Below are 21,699 nucleotides of genomic sequence, written 5' to 3' on the forward strand. Positions count from 1 at the left end.
CTTTTTATTTATTTATTTATTTATTTATTTATTTATTTATTTATTTGTTTATTTGAGAGCGACAGACACAGAGAGAAAGGCAGATAGAGGGAGAGAGAGAGTGAGTGGGCGTGCCAGGGCTTCCAGCCTCTGCAAATGAACTCCAGATGCGTGCGCCCCCTTGTGCATCTGGCTAATGTGGGACCTGGGGAACTGAGCCTTGAACCGGGGTCCTTAGGCTTCATAGGCAAGCGCTTAACCGCTAAGCCATCTCTCCAGCCCTTCCTTCCATCTTTTGAGCACATTTTATTTTTTATTTTTTATTTTTTTTGTGTGTGGGGGTGTTTGTTTTTGAGATAGGGTCTTGCTTTCATCCTGGGTTGACCTGGAATTCACTAGGTAGCCTCAGGGTGGCCTCAAAATCAAGCGATCCTCCTATCTGTCTCCTGAGTGCTGGGATTAAAGGCATGAGCCATCTCACCCAGCTTTTTTTTTTTTGGTTTTTCGAGGTAGGGTCTCACTCTTGTCCAGGCTGACCTGGAATTAACTCTGTCATCTCAGGGTGGCCTCAAACTCTTGGTGATCCTCCTACCTCTGCCTCCTGAGTGCTGGGATTAAAGGCGTGCGCCCCCACGCCCAGCTATTCACCCAGCTTTTTATTTATCTGCAAGCAGAGATAGAGACACAGAATGACACCAGGGCCCCCAACCACTGCAAAGGAACTTTAGAAGCATTCACCATTTTGTGCATTTGGCTTTACATGGATACTGGGGAATCAAACCCAGCTTTGAAAGTGCCTGTGACTGCTGAGCCATCTTTCCAGCCCAAGATGGTGAATCTTATTTGCATATTGTTTTATTGAAATAGGGTCACATTCTGGTAGCCTGGGCCTGGAACTCAGTGTGTAGGCCAGACTGGCCTTGAATTAATTTGTGATTCTTCTGCTCCTCCCTTTTGAGTACAGATTTACAAGCATGTACCCCCATACTTGCCTTTTTTTCTCATTTGGTATCTCGAGGTAGGGTCTCCCTCTAGCCCAGACTGACTTTAGGATTCACCCTGTAGTCCTAGGCAGGCCTCAAACTCAGCGATCCTACTGCCTCTGCCTCCCGAGTGTTGGGATTCAAGGTGTGCACTACCACAGCTTTTATGTGAACTTTTTGTTAATGCTTTGTCAGTGGAAAGGCAAAAGATAGAACTTCACTCGTCACAGCTAACAGGATCAAGTTCTGAGTTTGCTCTAGCTTTCCTCTTGCTTTCAGGAGGCTATGGTGGCCCCAGCAGGGTCTGCTTTTCCTCCTCTTCCCGGTGTTGGAATAAGGTGGCCACAGGCTCAGGCAATGTTGACAACAGTGTTATAAACAACAGCCACGAGTTCCAGGAAAGTAGTCCCATTGCATAGCTGTGGCGTTCATCTAGGTACAGAGTGACAAAAAGCACTGACAGCCTCCCTTCTCGGTAGCTGTGCTCGGCTCTAAGCTGTGAGATGAACAGAGGCAGTGACCAGGGAAAACAAGGAACACGGACAGGGAGGGCTGTTTACTTGGGCTGGGCTCTTGGCAGGTCTTCTGCAATTAGCATTGCCTTAGCAACTGGTCTCTTGGGTGGAGCCCAAGTGTGCGTGTGTACAGGTGCACGTGTGCAGTGCTGAGACTATGGGCACACACCACCGTAGCTGGCAATTTTTACATGTCTACTGGGCATGTGAATTCTCACGTTTATGCACTCACTTTATCAACTGAGTCATCTCCCCAGTCCAGATGTTTTCAAGGCATAGGACACCATTGCTGGCTATGGGGCAACTAAGCACTTTGCTCTTTGGGGACTCCAGAGAAGAATCATCAAGGATAATCCTTTCTGTACAGAGCAACCTACTTAGCAATGTCCAGTTCTCATTCACATCTAGAACCATTTCTGCCTCTGACAATGGCTCCACCATCAACTAAGGCATGCTAGGAGGCAGGGGTTAGTTTTGCCAGGGTTCAGATGCCTGTTGCCCAAGTCCCTGGGTGACAGCCTCGATCCCTGCTAGTTTTTTTACTCTTTGTTGCTCTTCAGAACCTACTGCCCTTGTTGGAGTCTGTCAGATCAGGGTGTCAAAACAAATATAGTTGGACATGGTGGCAAGCACCTTTAATCCCAGCACTTGGGAGGCAGAAGTAGGAGGATCACCTTGAGTTCACGGCTACCCTGAGTCTACATAGTGAATTCCAGGTCAGCCTGGGCTAGAGCAAGATCCTACCTTGAAAAAATTTTGTACAGGCTTTGACTTCCTGCTACTTCACTCCCTCCCCGCTCCCCTGCTCAGCCACCACTCCTTATTATGTCTTCTGTAGGACACATGGCAAAGATTCCTCTCTCTGAGCCAAGACCATCTCCTACAGGATAAGGTATTGCATATACTAAAGGGTAAAGTCCACACAGCCCTGCCAGACTCAAAGAACTTTTGGAATTTTACAAGGCCTTCCTCTTTCCTTCCTATGGAGTTGATTGGTGGCCTAGCCCTGCACAGAGGTACAAATTGGGTCCCAGGTATTCAGACAACTTAGAGAACAGGAAGCTGTAAAGTACAGAAAAAAAATTTATTGGAAATCTCTTGAATACATTTTGAAGTGTAGCTCTTATTTCCAAAGTACACTGAAGGAGGCTGGAGAAGGGGTCTTTGTCACCCGGAGGCAGATGACTGGTCCCAGCTACATCTGACTGGACCCAGCTACATCTGGGTGCTGCAGGCGTCAATCTAGAGCTCATCCCTGCCACTGTAGGGCTGAGGGGCACTGACCACTTCCAAGGTTGCTCAGCTCAGCTATCTGATCTCTTCCCAGATGGAGTCTGGGAGAAAGGCTTGTTGCCCAGAGACCAGATTGGCAAGCAGAGGACTGTTTTAGACAATGGTTAACAGGCCTTTCCATGCAAGGACTGAAGAGGGGCAGTGGATGAGATGGTCATATCAATACTTGGCAGAGCCCTTTCCCTCCTCAGTATTGGCCCTGGAGGCAAATCTGGTTCAGCAGGTTTTGAATGTGCCTACTCCAAAGACTATAAGACAAGTTGGTCTCCGGGGAACTTTCTTTGTAGCAGCAGAAGCATGCACAGGGGATGGACTCCCTGCCTCCCTAGAGCCCATTCTGGCCCTCAGAGGTCAGCCTTGTAGGTGAGAAGTGTTAATGCAGTTTACTAACAAGCAGTTGAGAGCCACCTGCTCTGCTAACAGCTGCTGCCAAGGAAGACCCAGGAGGAACAGGAAGACTGGCTCTCTTGGCCAGGCCAGAGGTTCAGCTGGGACAGGACAGATGGCGAGGCACTTGACTTACTCAAGCAACAATACCTGAAGGGTTAAGTCAACCAGAAACCCAGCTTTGATTTCTCAACAGGGAATAAATCCATATAGTAAATCCAGGGCAGTGTACAGACCTGAGACTAAAGGGAGGAAGGACAGCTCCACAGACCAGCTGAGGCTTGGGACCAAGCAGTCCACTAGCAGGGGCTCTACATGCCTCACAACTCTTGATGAGTCATTACTTTTAACAAACCCAAGACTTCTTGGGCCGCCACAACAGTCAGTGAGGATGCTCACCAGGAGCATGCAAATGTGCAAAGCAAAGCCTATACAGCTTTGAGTGCTTACCTTGCCAGCCCCTCTTTTAAAAATTATTTGTGTGACATAGTTAATTCCAGGTCAGCCTGGATCAGAGTGAGACCCTATCTCAAAAAACCAAAAAATAATGCCGGGTGTGGTGGCGCACGCCTTTAATCCCAGCACTCGGGAGGCAGAGGTAGGAGGATCGCTGAGAGTTCGAGGCCAGCCTGAGACTACATGGTGAATTCCAGGTCAGCCTGAGCCAGAGTGAGACCCTACCTTGAAAAACCAAAAAAAAAAAAAAAAAAAAAAAAACCAAAAAATAAAAATAAAAAATATTTGTGGGGATGTGCATGCACATGCGTGCACCACAGCCACTTGCCACTACAAATGAACAGCAGACAGGCCTTTTTTTTTTTTTTTGCTCCCAGCTTACATGGTTGGCTGAACTGAACTTGAGCTGGCACACTTTGCCAAGCAAGTGCCTTCAACTGCTGAGCCACCTTCCCAGCCCCATTCTTGATCCCTCCTTCTATGAAACAGGAAGATCCTCAGAATAGAAGCATGGATTCTGAGGAACCTCCACAGGAGGCCTCCATGCCAGGAAGAGGACCTCCACCTTCCCCGAGTTAAACAGCTAGCCTCAAACATATTTTCTCTATAAAATATCTGATTTCTCTGAAATTAATAAATATTTACCATGCCCTATATCCAAGCAGCAGCAATTTGTGGGCGAGGGGTGTGTGTGAGGGGGAAGAAAATGTGTGACTAACAAAATTTTAGGTAGGCCTTTAGAGACACAATCTTTAGGGCTTATGGCTGGCTTTGTAGCTCTTGTCATCTTGACCAGGTGAACCTGTTATATTTGCCAAGAATGAGGGCACTAGGGGAGAGGCAGAGGGAGAAGGGAAAAGAGGAGGGAAGGTAGAGAGGGAAGACAAAGGGAAGAGGAAAAGAGGGAGGGATGGCCCAGGAACTATGGATAACACTGAGAGCCAACAAGAGGCCTTCCTTCTCCCACCACAGACTCCTTAGTCTCCTTCCTCTTTCTGTCTTGCCCAAGTCTCTGGGCCACCAGCTGGAATGTAAAATAGTTGGTGGTAAGGATGGACAGGCAGGGGCCAGCTGCAGGGCAGACCCAGGCAGGAGTCTGGTAGCAGAAGGAACTGGCTGACACCCTCTGTGAAGCATATGAGGATGGGTGGGGACACAGATGGTCTTGCTGAGGCTTGTTTGTTACAGCCAGTCTCCATCTCTAAGGCCAGAGAGTGAGTCCTCCCAAAGGCAGACACTGGGCCTGACTGTACCACAGAGACTCCAGGAGGTCCAAGAGCAGGGACTTCAGGGTTTCCATGGGGAACCATTCTGCCCTCCACCTGGCCAGGAGCAGCATGAGAGATGGGAACAGCTGAGGAGTGGGAGGTTCTCTGTCCCCTGGGACCACCGAAGGGGATGCTGCTGGTACTGAGGACACTTTTACTGCAGGGTTTCTACAAAGGCATCAAATTCTCGCACATTCTTCTCATGCACAGCCAGCTTCTCTGGTAACGAGTCCTGTACGAGGAAGAGAGGAGTGGGGCTTACTCAGGCTGGCCTTTGAGAGGCAGCCAGCCAGTCAGCAGAATGGAGAATAAGCAAGACTAAGAAATCAGCTGGACAGTGCTAGACTGGGCAAGCAGAAGAAAGGGAACAGCTGACATCAGGATGGAGGAGGGTACATGTCCTCAGGCACAGCAGTCTATGGAATCCAAGTGGCTCACACTAATAAAACAGAAAAGGCACACCAGGCCAAAGACAGAAGACACTGAGAAGTTAAACATGAAATGCACTTTTTATGTTCTCTGTATAGAGCAGACTGACACTAGAATGAAACTTGAAACTACAAGCTTAAAGCTCTGTAAACCCATAAAGTTTATAAAGAATTTTCAAAAAAAAAAAAAAAAAAAGAATTTTCATGCCCTGGGAGCCAAGGCCACCAACTGCACACCAAGACTGGCCTGAGGGTATATCTGTGGAGACCTGCATACCTTCATTTTTAAAGTAGCTGGGATGCCAGCAGGGACAGTGAAAAAGAGAAGTAGAAGAAGAGCTGGAGAAGATGGTTTAGTGATTGTTAAGGCACTTGCCTGCGAACCCTAAGGACCCAGGTTCGATTCCCCAGTACCCACATGAGCCAGATGTACATGGTGGTGCATGTGTCTAGAGTTAGTCTGCAGTGGCTATAGACCCTGGTGTGCCCATTCTCTCTCTCATAAATAAATAAAAATAAAGAGAAGTAGAGGAAAAGACAACTGAAAACCACGAATTGCTGGCCTGTCCTACAGGGCCAGGTATTCATGAAGTCCTGGTGCTCCCTAGTGGTTCACCTCCATTAGGACTACACAACAGAAAATGCACCCGCTGGTTGAATCACTGCAAAGACCTGGCTGGGATTAAGCATAAGAGACTTTGGAAAAGATGGAGACTAGCATGGACATCTTGACAACTGAGGCAAGTCTCAGGACAGCTGCTGTGGGGTGGCAGGCCATGAAAGGAGGGGAACTGGAACTGACTGGAGATCATATTGTGAGCACTGAGACAACATTTCCTTCTAAGTGAAAGTCACACAAGAGGCTGAAAACTGGTGATCAGAGGGCTAAGTTCAGGAGTCAGACCCTTCAGGATCAAAATTCTGTTTTGCCCAACTGTGTAATAATATTGGCTTTCTTTTATGTAAAATGAGATAAGAAAATCCACATTATAGGTCTATTGAAGATTCATGTTAAAGCATTTAGAAAAATGCTTGGCAGGGCTGGAGGTGTGCCTCAGTGATAGAGCATTTTCCCAGGGTCCAAGGTCTGTTCCTGCCACTACACACAAATTACATCTGGAGCTTAGACCACCCCAATAAAAGTTAATAATCAGTATTATGCTTATGCTGTTATTGCTGAATATGGTTTTGTGCTTAAGCAAATTAAGGGCAGCACATCCCAGGGACTCTGATTTCTGTGTGGGATGAGTCCCACTTTGGGCAGTGAAACCATACAGTCTCATGGAATAACCATTCTGAGTTTTGAGCTTTGTGCAGAGCACTCTTCTGCCCTTCAGATGCAGGAAACAGGATATGCCCTAGGCAGAGATGTGGTAATTATGGTCAGACTCAGGACATATGGCAGCATAAGAAGCACTGGATGTAGGAAGGAGCCCTCTGAAGAAGGCAAGAGCACTGGCCCTCAGAATCATTCATGAGTGTCAGACCTGGTGACAGATAGCAGGCCCAGAAGAGGAATGTGCAAGCAACACTGATTTTTAGGAAAGATGGAAGCAAAGGGTGCATGGGGATCAGAAAGAGCTCTGCAGGGCTTAAGCACACAAACGACCAACAAATGGGGCAGGAAGTTAGAGAAGGAGCATAGAGGAGAAGAAGTTTCCATACCAAGTCTTCAGCCATGGACTGGGCTCCGATATCTATGGAGAGGCTACTCAGCTGAGGGGGATTCTGAAATTCACGATAAAAGGTCCCCAAGTCCATTGGAAGAATGTCGTCTTTAGAAAAAGCCGGTTTCTTCAAAAACAAGACAGATTTATTTATATATATTTATATATTTATATTACATATTTAATATATATATATATATATATATATATATATGTATTACCTATGGACCATGAAGGAAAGTTACAGAAAAGATAAACTATGAACAGCCAATTTTTTTCCAGGAGGTAACAAAGAAAAGGTCCTTCTAGGCTTGTCTTAGGAAGAGTAATCTTTACACCTTGCCTGTCTGGGCTATGGACTTCTTATCCCGCTGATAATATTCCTCTCCCCAGTTAAGTTCATGCCCCCTCCTCTCATATTTCTTTCCTAAACAAAAAACCTTTCATTTAGGCATGAGCAGGACCTAAGGCTACTACTGGAAATCCTCACATGGAGTTGAATTCGTACCAGACATGGCACAAAATGCTGTATTGTTGTTCATGGGCTTTCAAATGTCTTCCCAGACAGTGTATTAGGGTATCCCATATCTCGACTCATTCCTGGGAGAAAAATGTTATTCAAGGGCAATAGATGCTTCTAGGTTTCCTTTCTCTGGGACAGCAAAGGCCAAGGGAGGTGAGGGTAACTTACAAAATCAATCATAACGAAGTCATCATGATTGTTGCCACTGCTGGCCCCACTGGAGCCATCGGAGTGCAGGCTGCCATGGAGAGGAGACGTTGTCCCTGGAGACTCTGGGGGGTTCACCTAATTCAAAGGAAGGAAAAATTAGGGCTGATTCAATGAACCAGATACACATTACTGTTAGCCACTATGTCAGAAAACTAATGCTCAGTAATAATTGTAATCCCAGTAGCACATGAGAGGCTAAGACAGGAGAATTCCAAGTTGGAGGCCAGCCTGGGCTACATAGAGAATTATAGGCCAAAACCAGGCATGGCAGCTTATGCCTATAATCCCAGTACTTGAGATAGGAGATATCACCAAGAACTTAAAGGCTAGCCTGGATTACAGAGTAAATTCTAGGTCAACCCAGGCTAGAATGAAACCTTGCCTTAAAGAGAGAGAAAGGGGCTGGAGAGATGGCTTAGCGGTTAAGCGCTTGCCTGTGAAGCCTAAGGACCCCGGTTCGAGGCTGGGTTCCCCAAGTCCCACGTTAGCCAGATGCACAAGGGGGTGCACGCGTCTGGAGTTTGTTTGCAGAGGCTGGAAACCCTGGTGCGCCCATTCTCTCTCTCCCTCTATCTGTCTTTCTCTCTGTGTCTGTCGCAATAAATAAATAATTTTTAAAAAAAAAAGAGAGAAAGGAAGAAAGATGAGATGGCTTAAGCGTTAAGGTGCTTGCCTGTGAAGTCTAAGGACCCATGTTTGATTCCCCAGTAACCACATAAGTCAGGTTTGTATAAGGTGGTGTATGCATCTGGAGTTCATTTACAGTGGCTAGAGGCCCAGGCATCCCCATTCTCTATCTGCCTCTTCCTGTCTATCTCTCTTCCCTGCTCTCCCCAAAAAATAAATAAAATATTTAAAAGACAAGGAAGGAAAAAGAAAAATCTAATGCTGGCTACAAATCCATAAATCAAGGACCCTGGCTTAAGTCCTGTGGAGGACTTAGTGCCTATGGCCCTGGAAGAATGAGTACTGCACCATCTCTGGGAAATGGTAGTTGCTGGTAGACTCACCATAGGATCAGTATCCTCTAGCTCCAAATTCTTGGGAGCAAACATGGCAAAAGGTATGTCCAAACTTGTCAGAGTCACCTGAAGAGACATATGAAAGAAGCATTCCTGCCTGCCCCTTCCCAGGTACAAGTGTTTCTGACAGGTGGCCAGAAGGTCAGAGGTCCAGCATGTTCTCATAGCTAGGGCAACTATACTGCCCTGAAAACTTTGCATCCCTGTATCCAATCACATATAGACTCAGTAGAGGATTCAAGAATGATCTAGGATGCTTGCTCCATAGTAATCACAAATGTATCACAGAACCCACTAAGGAAGAACTTTCTAATTCAAAGTAAGGCTGAGGCAATGGCTCAGTGTTTTTGAACAATACAGTATACAGTTTCTAAAGGAGTCACAGGTTATTAACCCTCTTCAAAAAAAAAAAAAAAAAAAAAAACAAAGTCGGGCATGGTGGCGCACACCTTTAATCCCAGCACTCGGGAGGCAGAGGTAGGAGGATTGCCATGAGTTCAAGGCCACCCTGAGATGACAGAGTTAATTCCAGGTCAGCCTGGACCAGAGTGAGACCCTACCTCGAAAAACCAAAAAAAAAAAAAAAAAAAAAAACCAAAAAAAAAAAAAACCAAAAACCAAAAACCATACACACAATTTTGCAAGGATTTGACCTACAGAGCCTTACCCTAAAAGACACAGACAATCTCACAAGTGGCAATAACAGAAGATTCACCTGGTTCATGGGTTTGTTGACAAAGGCTCCCACTTTTCGGGCAAACACAGTCTCCAAGACATCATGAGGAGAGGCCCGTCCCTCGCTGCTATTGGACACAGTTTCAGTATCCTCACTAAGGAAGAAAGGAAAAGTGGATGCTCATTCTCAACCAGAATGACTTAATTCCCCTTAAGTCCACTTTCATGAGAATCTGCAGCCGGGGCAGGAAGTAGCTCCAAACCACCCATGTGGGACAGAATACTGTGGGGTCTGGTTGCTGTTACTGTCTTTCTGCATTTGTGGGCTCAGCCAGTGAAGTACTTGCTGTACAAATGGGATCTGTATTAAGATACTTAGCATACATCTAACATCTAACAGAGGAAGTAGAAGAAAGGATGGAAGTTTGAAAAGCTAGGAATAAACTATTTTTCCTGACAAATAGCACATATACAAAATTTTTCCTAAAGCCAGGTGTAGAGGTGCATGCCTTTAATCCCAGCACTCTGGAGGCAGAAGTAGGAGGATCACTGTGAGTTTGAGGCCATGCTGAGACTACAGAGTGAATTCCAGGTCAACCTGGGCTAAAGAGAGGCCCTATGTCAAAAAACAACAGCAACAACAACAAAAAATCTGAAAACAAAAATTTTCCTAAAAGTTTCCCTCCTAATACTCCATTGTGGGAATGAAAAAAAAATACATCAGGCATGTCTCCAGTGAGAAAGTTCATGGATGGTGGGTAATCTCATTATCTCTAGGAGCTTCCTAATCTAGGCAGGGTAAAGTGGCTCCCTAGGGATAGTATTTGTCAGCAGGAAGGAGCAGGCACTTTGCAGTTGGGGGCAGGCTGTACCCTAACTACATGCAAAGCTAGGTGACCTCAAGATTTACCATCCTGAGGCCCTTTATTTACTTTGTGCTACTGGAGATGAACTAAAGTTAGACCTGGTACCTACTAGGCAAACACTGCCACAAAATTACTCCTTTTTTTTGGGGGGGGGGTTGAGGTAGGGTCTCACTCTAGCCCAGGCTGACCTGGAATTCACTATGGAGTCTCAGGGTGGCCTTGAACTCACAGCAATCCTCCTACCTCTGCCTCCCTAGTGCTGGGATTAAAGGTGTGTGCCACCACGCCCAGCCTCCATCTGTTTGTTTTTTTTTAATATATATATTTGAGAGAGAAAGAGAGGCAGGCAGATGGAGAGAGAGAGAAAATGGGCACACCAGGGCCTCTAGCCACTGCAAACAAGCTCTAAACACATGCACTACCTTGTGCACCTGGTTTTACATGGGTACTGGGGAATCAAATCTGGAGCCTTTGGCTTTGCAGGTAAGTGTCTTAATCTCTATTTATCTTTCCAGCCCACCTTCTGGGCTTTAAAAAGGTGACAGTGGATGATTTATACAGGGTAGAAATATAAGAACTTCCACTTCCTACCAGATCGATGTCTTCTTCATTTGAATTTCACGGAATGTATCATTTTGGTCTTAAAATGAAGATTTAAAATTCAGGAGTACTGGGCGTGGTGGCACACGCCTTTAATCCCAGGACTGGGGAGGCAGAGGTAGGCAGGTGAATTGCTTTGAGTTGAAGGCCACACCCTGAGACTACTAGTGAATTCCAGGTCAGCCTGGACTAGAGTGTGAACCTACCTCGAAAAACCAGAAGAACAAACAAACAAAAAAATAAAACTACCCGGGGGTGGTGGCACACACCTTTAATCCCAGCACTAGGGAGGCAGAGGTAGGAGGATTGCCATGAGTTCGAGGCCACCCTGAGACTCCACAGTGAATTCCAGGTCAGCTTGGGCTAGAGTGAGACCCTACCTTGAAAACAAAACAAACAAACAAAAAAACTCAGTAGCAGAGGCCAGTAAACTAGAAAGGGGCTATAAAGGAAACAGAAAGGGAGGAAGGAGGGGGGAATTTAAAGGATGATATTGTATATATGTAAGTAGAAGAGCAAATTAATGGGGGTGGAAAAGCCTAAGTAAGGTCAGGGGAAGAGCTGAATAATGGAAAGGTGGAGGGAGGGCTAATCAAAATATAAGAGGGTATGAATAAGTCATATGAAAACTTACTTTTTTGGACAAGGGCACACCCAGAATTCATAGACTGTTATTAGAAAATTTTCAGTGCCAACAATGGGATACCTTTCAGTGAGTTGTTGGCCAGGAAGGTCCCTGATACCCCCAAAACATTATAGGCCATTGCCAAGGCTCTTAGTTTCCCACCAGGAATAGATGGTTAAGACCCTATTGCTGAAGACTCCCCATGCGTGGGCTACAAGGCCACTGAGAAATCGTGCTGGAGCTGAGCTGATAACCTCCTCCCTGTAGACCAGCTGACAGAAAGCTGGAAAAAGCTATGCTTTTTTTATGCAGTTCCAAGGCAGAGAAAGAAACCATCAGTGGAGATAAACAACAATGGACACCGCAAGCCTTAAATTTGGCCAGCCAGGCCAAATGAGCCAATGCGTGCAATAGTTGGCATGTCTGTTATGGGGGAACCAAACACTCTCTAATTGTATTGGAGGCCCACTAAATGGGAGGGAATACATGCCTGATACTGAAAACCTACAACAGGGATAGTCATGAGGCCCAGGGGTATAACGTTTGCTGGTATCTGGCTAAATGTATATACTATGCCCAGCAAACTGCCCAGTAAGCACTTCTCTTAATGTTCATACCCTTATATTAATGCTACTCTCACTTTTGGTAGAGAACCTTCTCTTCAGATGGCAGTTCATTCATAACCATATGTTAATACTACTCTCACTTTTGGTTAGAGAAGCTTATCTTTTCAGATGGCAGTGACTTTGGGAGGACTCAGAAGGTACCATACTGCTGAGAAGAAGTGACAGAGGAGTGTTCAGCACTGAAACATCTCTATTACACCTTCCAAGGCTCAGGGTCCATTGTGGAAGAGGTAGCAGAAAGGATGTAAAAACCAAAGGAAGGATAGGACTCCTTACAACATATTCCTCCAGACACAAAATAGCCTGGATATCCATGACCTCACAGTGCCTGATGTTACCTACACAAGACCATCATAATAGGAGGAAAAGATAATGACATCAAAATAAAAGAGAGGAGCTGGGCATGGTGGCACACGCCTTTAATCCCAGCACTTGGAAAGCAGAGGTAGGAGAACCGATGACCATTAGTTCAAGGCCACTCTGAGACTACAAAGTGAATTCCAGGTCAGCCTGAACTAGAGTGAAACTCTACCTTGAAAAACCAAAAAGAAAAAAATAAATAAATAAAAGAGAGGGTTTGAGAGATGGCTTAATGGTTAAGGCCTGAAAAGCTAAAGGATCCTGGTTCGATTCTCCAGGACCCAAGTAATCCAGATGCACAAGGGGGCGCATGCATCTGGAATTCATTTGCTGTGGCTGGAGGCCCTTGCATGCCATTCTCCACCCCGCCCCCCATGCCTCTTTATCTCTCTCAAATAAATAAAATATATTTAAAAAACTAAAAGAGAGACTGATGGATGGGGAAGGGTATGATGGAGAGTGGAGTTGCAAGGGAAAAGGGGGGAATTATTATGGCTTATTTTCTGTAATTATGGAAGTTGTCCATATTAAAAATGTTTTTTAACAACAAAAAAGATGGAAAATTTGATTTCTTTTTTAAATGTGGAAAAATAAGCATTACCATAGGGTCTCCATGAAGCTCTAATCTAGTAAAAAAAGGAAAATGGATCCCAACCACAACCACAGACATGCAGTTGCCCCAGGTTTCAGGTTTTCAGGAAACACCTGATAACTCCAATCGAATGAATCTTGGGGCAAGAAAAAATATCTTACCGTTTTTTCCCTGGACAAAGGTGGCAAGAACTCAGCCCTTGGTATTTCCTGTTAGTAACTAAGCCCTAGGAGATTCCTTGTACACCTGCTATGATGTTCATGGCATTTGGAGCATAAACACCAAGCCCGAGTCAGCAAGTGTTAAGGGCATACAATAGGCCTCTGGATAGCTTCAACAAGGGCAGAGCCAAGATGGGTACTCACCTGCTAGTAGGTGTGGCAGCACAATGGATCCCATCGGAAGGTGTGTGGGTCATCAGTCTCTCCTGGTCAGCCTGGGCACCATGGGCAGGCTGGTTAGGAGTAAATGGTACTCCACCTTCCTTCCCAGGAACCATTAGCTTTGTGGGAAATGGAAAGACAGTGAAGCATGGCAATATCAAACAACAAGTGAACCTCATGTCCTAGCTTGACAGTGTCTGCTTTGGAACTTTCCCATCACCAATGCTGCCACCAGATAGGCAGCCATACTGAATCTTTATCCTCTTGGGATGCAGCTCTGAGAAGATGTGTGGTAATGATTACAGAGAGGGAGGGAGGGAGTGAAAGCCTGGGAAAGTCCTATTTCCTTCCTGAAAATCTATGATACTTCTTACTCTCAGAAAGTTATTTTAATCCCCCAAAGTTCCAAACATGACTACTTGTGCTTGATTTGCCCTGGGCAGAGGCAGCCCTGGAAAGCCCATGGTTCTCCCCATCTTGAAAGGTACCTGGTGAGGATGTGTAGCATTTAAGCCAGCAGTAAACACTATTGGATAAGCCAGGTCAGCTGATCCAAGGCCCAGGACAGCAGGCTGATAGGAAAGGCGAGAGCTTGAGAGCTGAGCAAGAGAAAAACAGAGGGGCAGAAAAGAGGCAGGAAAAAACAGGCAATCCTAGCATGACTGGTGATAGAGCTCAGTAGAGAGGTAGGGAATGAGTCCTAGCCCACAGTGCAAAGGCCTGGTAGAATGAAATGCAAGGGTGAGCAGGGCCTTTTTGGATATGAAAACACAAGAGACTTGTGTATACTGGGATAAGGATTCCCAGCTCTAGAGCCTCCTAAGGCCTTCAATGAGACACTGGCCCCCTAATTCCACAGGGTCAATTAACTGTTTATGTTTCCAGCCCAGCAGATCTTCAAGGCACAACCCTAAGCTAAATTTGGAGCTAAAGCCATTCTCAAAGTCACTCTATTTTCTCTTTTGTCCTTGAGTCCCCTTTGAAACAGGAGGCCATCTTTTCTAATCATACTCTCCATCACCCCCTGGGTATGGAAGGCTCCTATTTATACTGGGGGAAAAAAAAAGAATACTAGTCTTAAACTGTTTATTTGGAAATTTGATATAAATAACTATGTATTTTTCATATCAACGGAAGGTAGTAGGGCAAAGGAAAATACCTATTTTGGGTTGCTGGGCTGTGACTATGTCCTGTGAAAATCAATTACCAAGCCTCAAAATAATCCCACAGCACACTTGGGGGACACTAAAATAATATACCCTATACTTTATTTTCACTTTTTAAGAAGAAAGAAGCCATGTGATTACATCCCCTTCTTCCCATTATGAACTCACTTGATGGGAAAAGGCCAGTCCTGCCAAGGGGACTCTCAGAGTGTCCGTCACCACAGGAGTAGGGGTCTGAAAATGTGCCTTTGTGACAGTAAACACACACTGTGCACAGACACACAGAGACAGGAGAAACAAGAAAGGGACTTGAGAAAAAAGTGAAGAAATCAGAGGGGCAGCAGTGAGAGATGGGCAGACAGGCGACTTAGGATTGAGGCAGGGACATGGAGCTTCCCCAAAGCAGCAACTTAAGTGGGTCCTGAGAAGTGACTTTTGTTTTTTGAGGGGGGCAGTTTTGAGGCAAGTCTCACTCTAGACTAGGCTGACCTGAGGTTCACTCTGTAATGCAGATTGGCCTTGAACCCACAGTGATCTCCTATCATAGCCTTGCAAATGCTGGGATTAAAGGCGTATGCCACCATGATAGGCTGAGAAGTGACTATCCCAGCCATGCCTACCTCCTTGACAGGCAAGTATAAAACCAGACTGACTCTAGTGGGAATGACTTAGCAAAACAGAGCAACCTGAACCAAATATTAGTCTGTCATTAGTCAAAAAAAAGCTTTGGAGGAAGTGAGAGAACAGCTTCCAGATAGGAAGCACTTGAGAGAAGGTGCATGGCAGGCCAAGAGGAATGAGGATGCCTTGATGGTAGAGGAAGCTTGTATCTAGTAACTCACAATCTGTAGGGACAGGTTTGGACAGTTGACATTTATTGACCAGAACTTAAAAAATTCAGGTGCACACTTTTTCTGTCATCTTGGGGATGAGCAGGAGTGTGGGTGTGTTCTGATGATGTTATGGTGTGGGAGGAGAACTTAAGAGCAAAAGCTGGGACCATTCCAGCATTCTTTTAATTTCAAAACTACTTATGGGCATGGTGATTACTTGGGGTTTTACTGTTTTAGTTTTAAATCTGACCAATTAGCTAATCAACACTGACATGATGCAGGGCTGTGGGACACAGCAGAAAGTTCCATGCCTTAACACTGTACCCAAATGACACAAAAACCCTAATTGTGTTGGCAACTGAACAATGGCACATTAGCATACATTAACTGAACTCCAGCAACACTTCCAACAGCAGCTGCTGAAGAGTTATGGAAGTTCCTGGTGTGTGTGTGGGGGGGACAGACTAAGGAAGAAACAATGTCAACAAGGATGAGATGAACTGATAGCAGGTAGTTTTCTGATTCTGTTCTCTCTTACTCTTTTGGATTCAAAATGTCTGTCTTTTTTTCAACTCCACTTTGGCTTTTTGTTTTGTTTTTTTGAGACAGGGTCTCACTCTCTAGCCCAGGCTGACCTGGAATTCACTATGGAGTCTCAAGGTGGCCTCAAACTCACAGCAATCCTCCTACATCTGCCTCCCAAGTGCTGGGATTAAAGGCATGCATTACCATAGCAAGCTTTTTCTTTTTCTTTTTCTTTTTTTTTTTTTGAGGTAGGTCTTGCTCTACAAATAGGCTGATGTGGAATTCACTATGTAGTCTCAGGCTGGACTCAAACTCACAGCGATCCTCCTATCTCTGCCTCCTGAGTGCCGGGATTAAAGACATGTGCCACCATGCCTGGTCCTTTTTATTTTTTATTTTTTCATATTTTACTGGGCTGGACAGACAGCTTAGCAGTTAAGGTGCTTGCCTGAAAAGTCAAAGGACTCAGGTTCAATTCCCCACTACCCACATAAGTCAGATGCACAAGGTGGTACATGCATCTGGACTTCATATGCAGTGGCTAGAGGCCCTGGTGTACCTATTCTCTATCTGCTGCCTTCTCTCTGATAAGTAAATAAAATATTTTTAATTAAATATTTTATTATTTATTTACTTACTTATTAGAGAGAGAGAGAGAAACCGAGAGAGAGAGAGCACATGAGCTGGTGACCTAGTTTCGGAACACATGACTTCATGGGGGACACCTAATTCTGTATATATAGTATATTCTGCCCCTGAACTGCATAAACTCATGACCATCCATGATGTAAAAAGCAATGCATTCTGTCCAAATTTAAGAAAGACTGAACACAAAATTTAAAACAGGGCTGTAGAGATGGCTTAGTGGTTAAGGCACTTGCCTGCAAAACCAAAGGACCCAGGTTTGATTCCCCAGATCACCTAAACCAGATGCACAAGGTGGCACATGCATCTGGATTTTGTTTGCAGCAGCTAGTGGCTCTTGTGTCCCCATTTCTCTCTATCTGCCTTTTTTCTCTTTCTCTCTCTTAAGTAAATAAGTTTTTTTTTTTTTTAAAGATTTAAAACAAACAGGGTAAACATCAAATTCTCTAACTCCAAGTCTGACAACTCTAACCAGTAATGAGTATCTGGAGTTCAAATTCCCCCTCTCCAGCTGGGCTCCTTCCTCACTGCCTGGGGAACAATGCATCCTAAGGTGACAGCTCATTCCATAGTTCTGACATCTCCACTGGGTCTCCACTGCAACCCATAGTTCATCTTCATGGCTCCATCAGGCCTCTATGCAGGGACTTCCAACAACCCTACATTACACTGCCCATGGCCATTTTTTAAAAACAAAATCATGTTGCAAATCCAATGACCCTCTCCTGCATTTATTATAACCATAGTACTAGGTGGGCTACCAACTTGTTAATCCAGAGAGAAAATAAAGCCAAGTTGGAAGAGCAGGAAACCTCCAGCATTCAGGCACCTTACCCCAAGAGTCCATATTCTTTCTGTAATCCCAATGCAGAAAAGATGGCCCAATCTCAATGGTTGTAATTTCTCAAACATTTGCAACGGAACTGAGCTTTTGCCTTTAGCCCAAAGCTTTCATTTCTTTCTGTGCCATATCCTTCTGTGCATACTGGTACATTTCTATACAATGTAACTTTGCGTAAGTTCTCAGGACATGGGAAAATATAGTAAACCTCTCACACAAAGCTCTTTAGTCCCCTTCTAAATTAAATTTCACAGATCTTAGTTCTTACTACATTCAGGTCTTACAACTCTGAACAGAATAGTCCATCAGCCACTGCTTAAAGCACTGTAAGGTGTCTCTTAACCAAGGTTTCAAGTCCTTCGACATGCCTCCTGCAAATTAATTCCAAAACACCAAAAGCAACATAGGTTTCTAGTAGTAACGACCACACTCCACTGGTACCAATTTAATGTTGCAGTCAGCTTTGTGTTGCTGCCAGAAAGCAACTAAGCAAAAGCAGCTCATGAGAGGAAAGGTAAGCTCCACGATAGCAGGGGAAAATAATGGCACAAGCACAGGCTAGGTATCACCTCCTGGCCAACATCAGGAAAACAGCATCAGCAGGAGAGTGTGCCAAACACCAGCAAGGGGAAGCTGGCTATGACACCCATAACCCTGCCCCCATAATACACCACCTCCATCTCCCAAACTGTCACCAGTTGGGGACCTAACATTCAGAATATAATTTATGGGAAACACCTCATCCAAACTATCACAGACAGCTCTCATGATATAGCTCATGAGGACCCTACTGCCTCAGCCACCTGAGTGCTATAATTATCGGCATGTTGCCACCAAGCCTGGCCCCAAAACGTGAACGTCCATTTATTTATTTATTTTGAGGTAGTGTCTTGCTCTAATCCAGGCAGAACTGGAATTCACTATGTAGTCTCAGGGTGGCCTCGAACTCATGAAGATCCTCCCTCTGCCTCCCAAAGCTGAGATTAAAAGTGTACACTACCACACCCAGCAAAAATGTTTATTTATGTACCAGGCTATATCATACTTGATCAGAGGCAGCCAGGGCTTTCCTAAGTGTACCAGTTCACAAAATCTGGGCATTGTTTTTATTTTCGTTTTCTTTTGTTTTCAGAAATAATAGGAAATCAAACCTAGAGCCTTAGGCATGCCTTACCAGCACTCTACCTCTGAGCTGTTTCCCTGGATCCTACTCTTAAATGGTGATAAGACACATTGGGAACTGATATGAAAGATAGCTTTTATTAAGCTGGAAAGATGGCTTAGCAGTAAAGATGCTTCCCTGCAAAGCCAAAGGACCCAGGTTTGATTCCCCAAGACCCATGTTAGCTAAATGTACAAGGTGGAGCATGTGTCTAGAGTTTGTCTGCAGTGGCTGGATGTCCTGGCACACCCACACTCTCTCAAATAAATAAATAAAATAAATAAATAAAACATTTTTTTAAAAAAGAAAGATAGCCTTTCTTGGGTTGGAGGGATGACTTAGAGGTTAAGGTGCTAGCCTACAAAGCTGAAGGACCCAGGTTTGATTCACCAAGACCCACATACGTCAGATGCACAAGTTGGTGCATGCTCCTGGAGTATGTTTGCAGCGGCTAGCGACCCTGGCATGCCCATTCTCTCTATCTGCCTCTTTCTCTCTCAAATACAAATAAAATATCTTTTAAAATTTTAAAAAGGAAGATAGCCTTTGTTATTATTATTATTTTTGTTATGTTTTTGAGGTAGTGTTTCACACTAGCCCTGGTTGATCTTCAATTCACTATGTAGTCTCAAGGGTGGCCTCAAACTCAAGGCAATCTTCCTACCTCTGCCTGCCAAGTGCAGGGATTAAAAGGCATGTGCCACCACGCCCAATTTAGCTACCCTTTCTTTACACAGGCTAACAAACTTATGCAAACATAAGGTGTACAAGACTATTTAATATCCATTTAACTTTAGGAGTGAAAAATTGACTTGTTACTAGCTAAGCCACATCATCCCACCAATATCCTGAGCCACAAATATATGCACTGTTTATGAAAGCATCACTTATAAAACAAAATAAAACTGCTTAAATTTCAAACATTAACATTTTAGTAGGCTAAAGAAAAAAAAAGTCTCTCAAGCCAGGTGTGGTGGCACATGCCTTTGATTCCAGCCTTCAGGAGGCAGAGGAAAAAGGATCATTGAGTTCGAGGTCAGCCTGAGCCTACTGAATTCCAGGTTCTACCTCAAAAAAAAATTTTTTTTCATTCATTCCATATCTGCCACATATTTACCAGAAACAGTATAAATATAAGCCTGAAATTTCAAAATTCACAATTTAGTGATGGAATTTTTTAATAACATGTAGTATATAAATACAGATCTTATGCAGATGTTAACAAAATCATTTTTTTCAGCTTATAAAATAAAACTGCAATATTACAATTTTCACCTAAGCAATTTTTTTATGTTGCCTTCTAAAATGAATGTGAATGACATCTTTTATGAATGCAACTTGCCTTTTTCATTTCTGAATTTTCATTTGATCTAATAAATAAACTTTGTTATGGTAGCTGGCAGTAGTGGCACACACTTGTATTCTCAACATTTGTTTGGCAGCAATAGGAGAATTACGAGTTTAAGGGTAGCTTTGGCTTTCTGGACTATAAAAGACCATGTCTCAAAACAATGAAAACCTAAACTTGTAAGAAACTGGTTCTTTTCTTGTGTCTTACTTGTTTAGCCTATCTTGATGTGTTGGTAAATACACCAGAGGAACCCCTATCCAGTGATACACTAGGTAAAGAGAATTATTCCCATGCCCCATACTTCCAAACCAAACTGTCTAGGCAACTTGAGGGGGAAAAAAAACACAACAAACAAACAAACAACTATTTCAGGTAAGCATTGTAGGGTGGTGGAGGCCTAAAATCCCAGCACTTAAGGAGACAGAGGTAGGAGGATTACCAGGTTGAGGTCAACCTGAGCTACACAGTAAGATTTTTTAATCTGAGAAAAAAAAAAAAAATGCAAGGCTGAAGAGATGGCTTAGCAGTTAAAGTGCTTAGTGAAAAGCCAAAGGACCCAAGTTTGATCCCCAGGACCCACGTAAGCCAGATGCACAAAGGGACACAAGCATCTGGAGTTCATTTGCAGTGGCTATATACCCTGGAGCACCCATCTTCTCTCCCTCTCAAATAAATAAATTAAATTAAAAAATAAAAAAAGGAGGCTCTAGAGATGGATCAGTGATTAAAGGCACTTGCTTACAAAGCCTAGCAACCCAGATTCAATTTCTCAGTATCCATATAAAGCCAGATGTATAAAGTGGTACATGCATCTGCAGGTTGTTTGCAAAAGCAGGAGTCACTGGTGTGCCCATTCTATCCCTCTCTCTTTCTCCTTCTGTTTTTCAAATAATAAATATGTTTTTTAAATGGGGGTAAGGGTGAGAAGATGGGCCAGCAGTTAAAAGATCTGGCTTGAAAAGCCTACCAGCCCAGATTCAATTCTCAAGGTGCCCACATAAAACAGATGCAAAGTGTTGCACACATCTCTCTGGTATTTGCAGCAGCAAGAGGCCATGGTGTACACTCAACCCATGTTGAAATAAAGTTTGAAAAAAATGAAGGAATATTTTGTTCATTTTGGGAGCTGAGGATTGAGCCCACAACCTCCTATATGCACATGCTCTACCATTTAGCTACACGTCTTGCCCTTAAACAAGCATTCTATTTGAAATATATATATACATATATTTCAAAAAGAATATATATATATAATATATAGAGAGAGATATATATTTGCAAACAGAGAGATACAGATGAAAGAAAGAAGGGAGGAAGGGAGGGAGGTAAGGATGGAGAGAGGTGTGTATAGGTATACCAGGGCCTCTAGCCACTGCAAACAAACTGCAGATGCATGTGTCACTTTGGGCATCTGGCTTATGTGGGCACTGAGAAATTGAACCCAAGTTGTCAGGGTCCGCAGGCAAGCACCTCAACTGCTGAGCCATCTTTCCAGTACTAAACAAGAATTTTTTTTTTTTTTGGGTGTGGTTTTTTTTTTTTTTAATTTTTTATTTTTATTTATTTATTTATTTGAGAGTGACAGACACAGAGAGAAAGACAGATAGAGGGAAAGACAGAATGGGCACGCCAGGGCTTCCAGCCTCTGCAAACGAACTCCAGACGCGTGTGCCCCCTTGTGCATCTGGCTAACGTGGGACCTGGGGAACCGAGCCTCG

General features: G+C 44.2%; 1 protein-coding gene across 9 annotated transcripts in view; it reads right to left on the reverse strand.

The window, feature by feature from the left end:
- Positions 1-3,961: 3,961 nt before the first annotated feature.
- Positions 3,962-21,699, reverse strand: part of Atg13 (autophagy related 13) — a 61,950-nt gene continuing 44,212 nt past the window's right edge. For 4 of the 9 annotated variants that reach the window (XM_045133329.1, XM_045133324.1, XM_045133319.1 and 1 more), the window contains 8 exons: positions 14,793-14,891; positions 13,947-14,057; positions 13,441-13,577; positions 9,447-9,561; positions 8,720-8,797; positions 7,668-7,784; positions 6,975-7,103; positions 3,962-5,113 (listed from right to left, as the gene is read on the reverse strand). In XM_045133329.1, the coding sequence (XP_044989264.1) occupies positions 5,036-5,113; positions 6,975-7,103; positions 7,668-7,784; positions 8,720-8,797; positions 9,447-9,561; positions 13,441-13,577; positions 13,947-14,057; positions 14,793-14,891 (864 nt within the window). In that variant the 3' untranslated portion in view covers positions 3,962-5,035. The remainder of the gene's footprint in view (positions 5,114-6,974; positions 7,104-7,667; positions 7,785-8,719; positions 8,798-9,446; positions 9,562-13,440; positions 13,578-13,946; positions 14,058-14,792; positions 14,892-21,699) is intronic. The other 5 variants (XM_045133332.1, XM_045133338.1, XM_045133342.1 and 2 more) reach the window with 5 other exon arrangements.

This window comes from Jaculus jaculus, chromosome 1 (genome assembly GCF_020740685.1).
Source record: "Jaculus jaculus isolate mJacJac1 chromosome 1, mJacJac1.mat.Y.cur, whole genome shotgun sequence".
NCBI lineage: Eukaryota > Metazoa > Chordata > Mammalia > Rodentia > Dipodidae > Jaculus > Jaculus jaculus.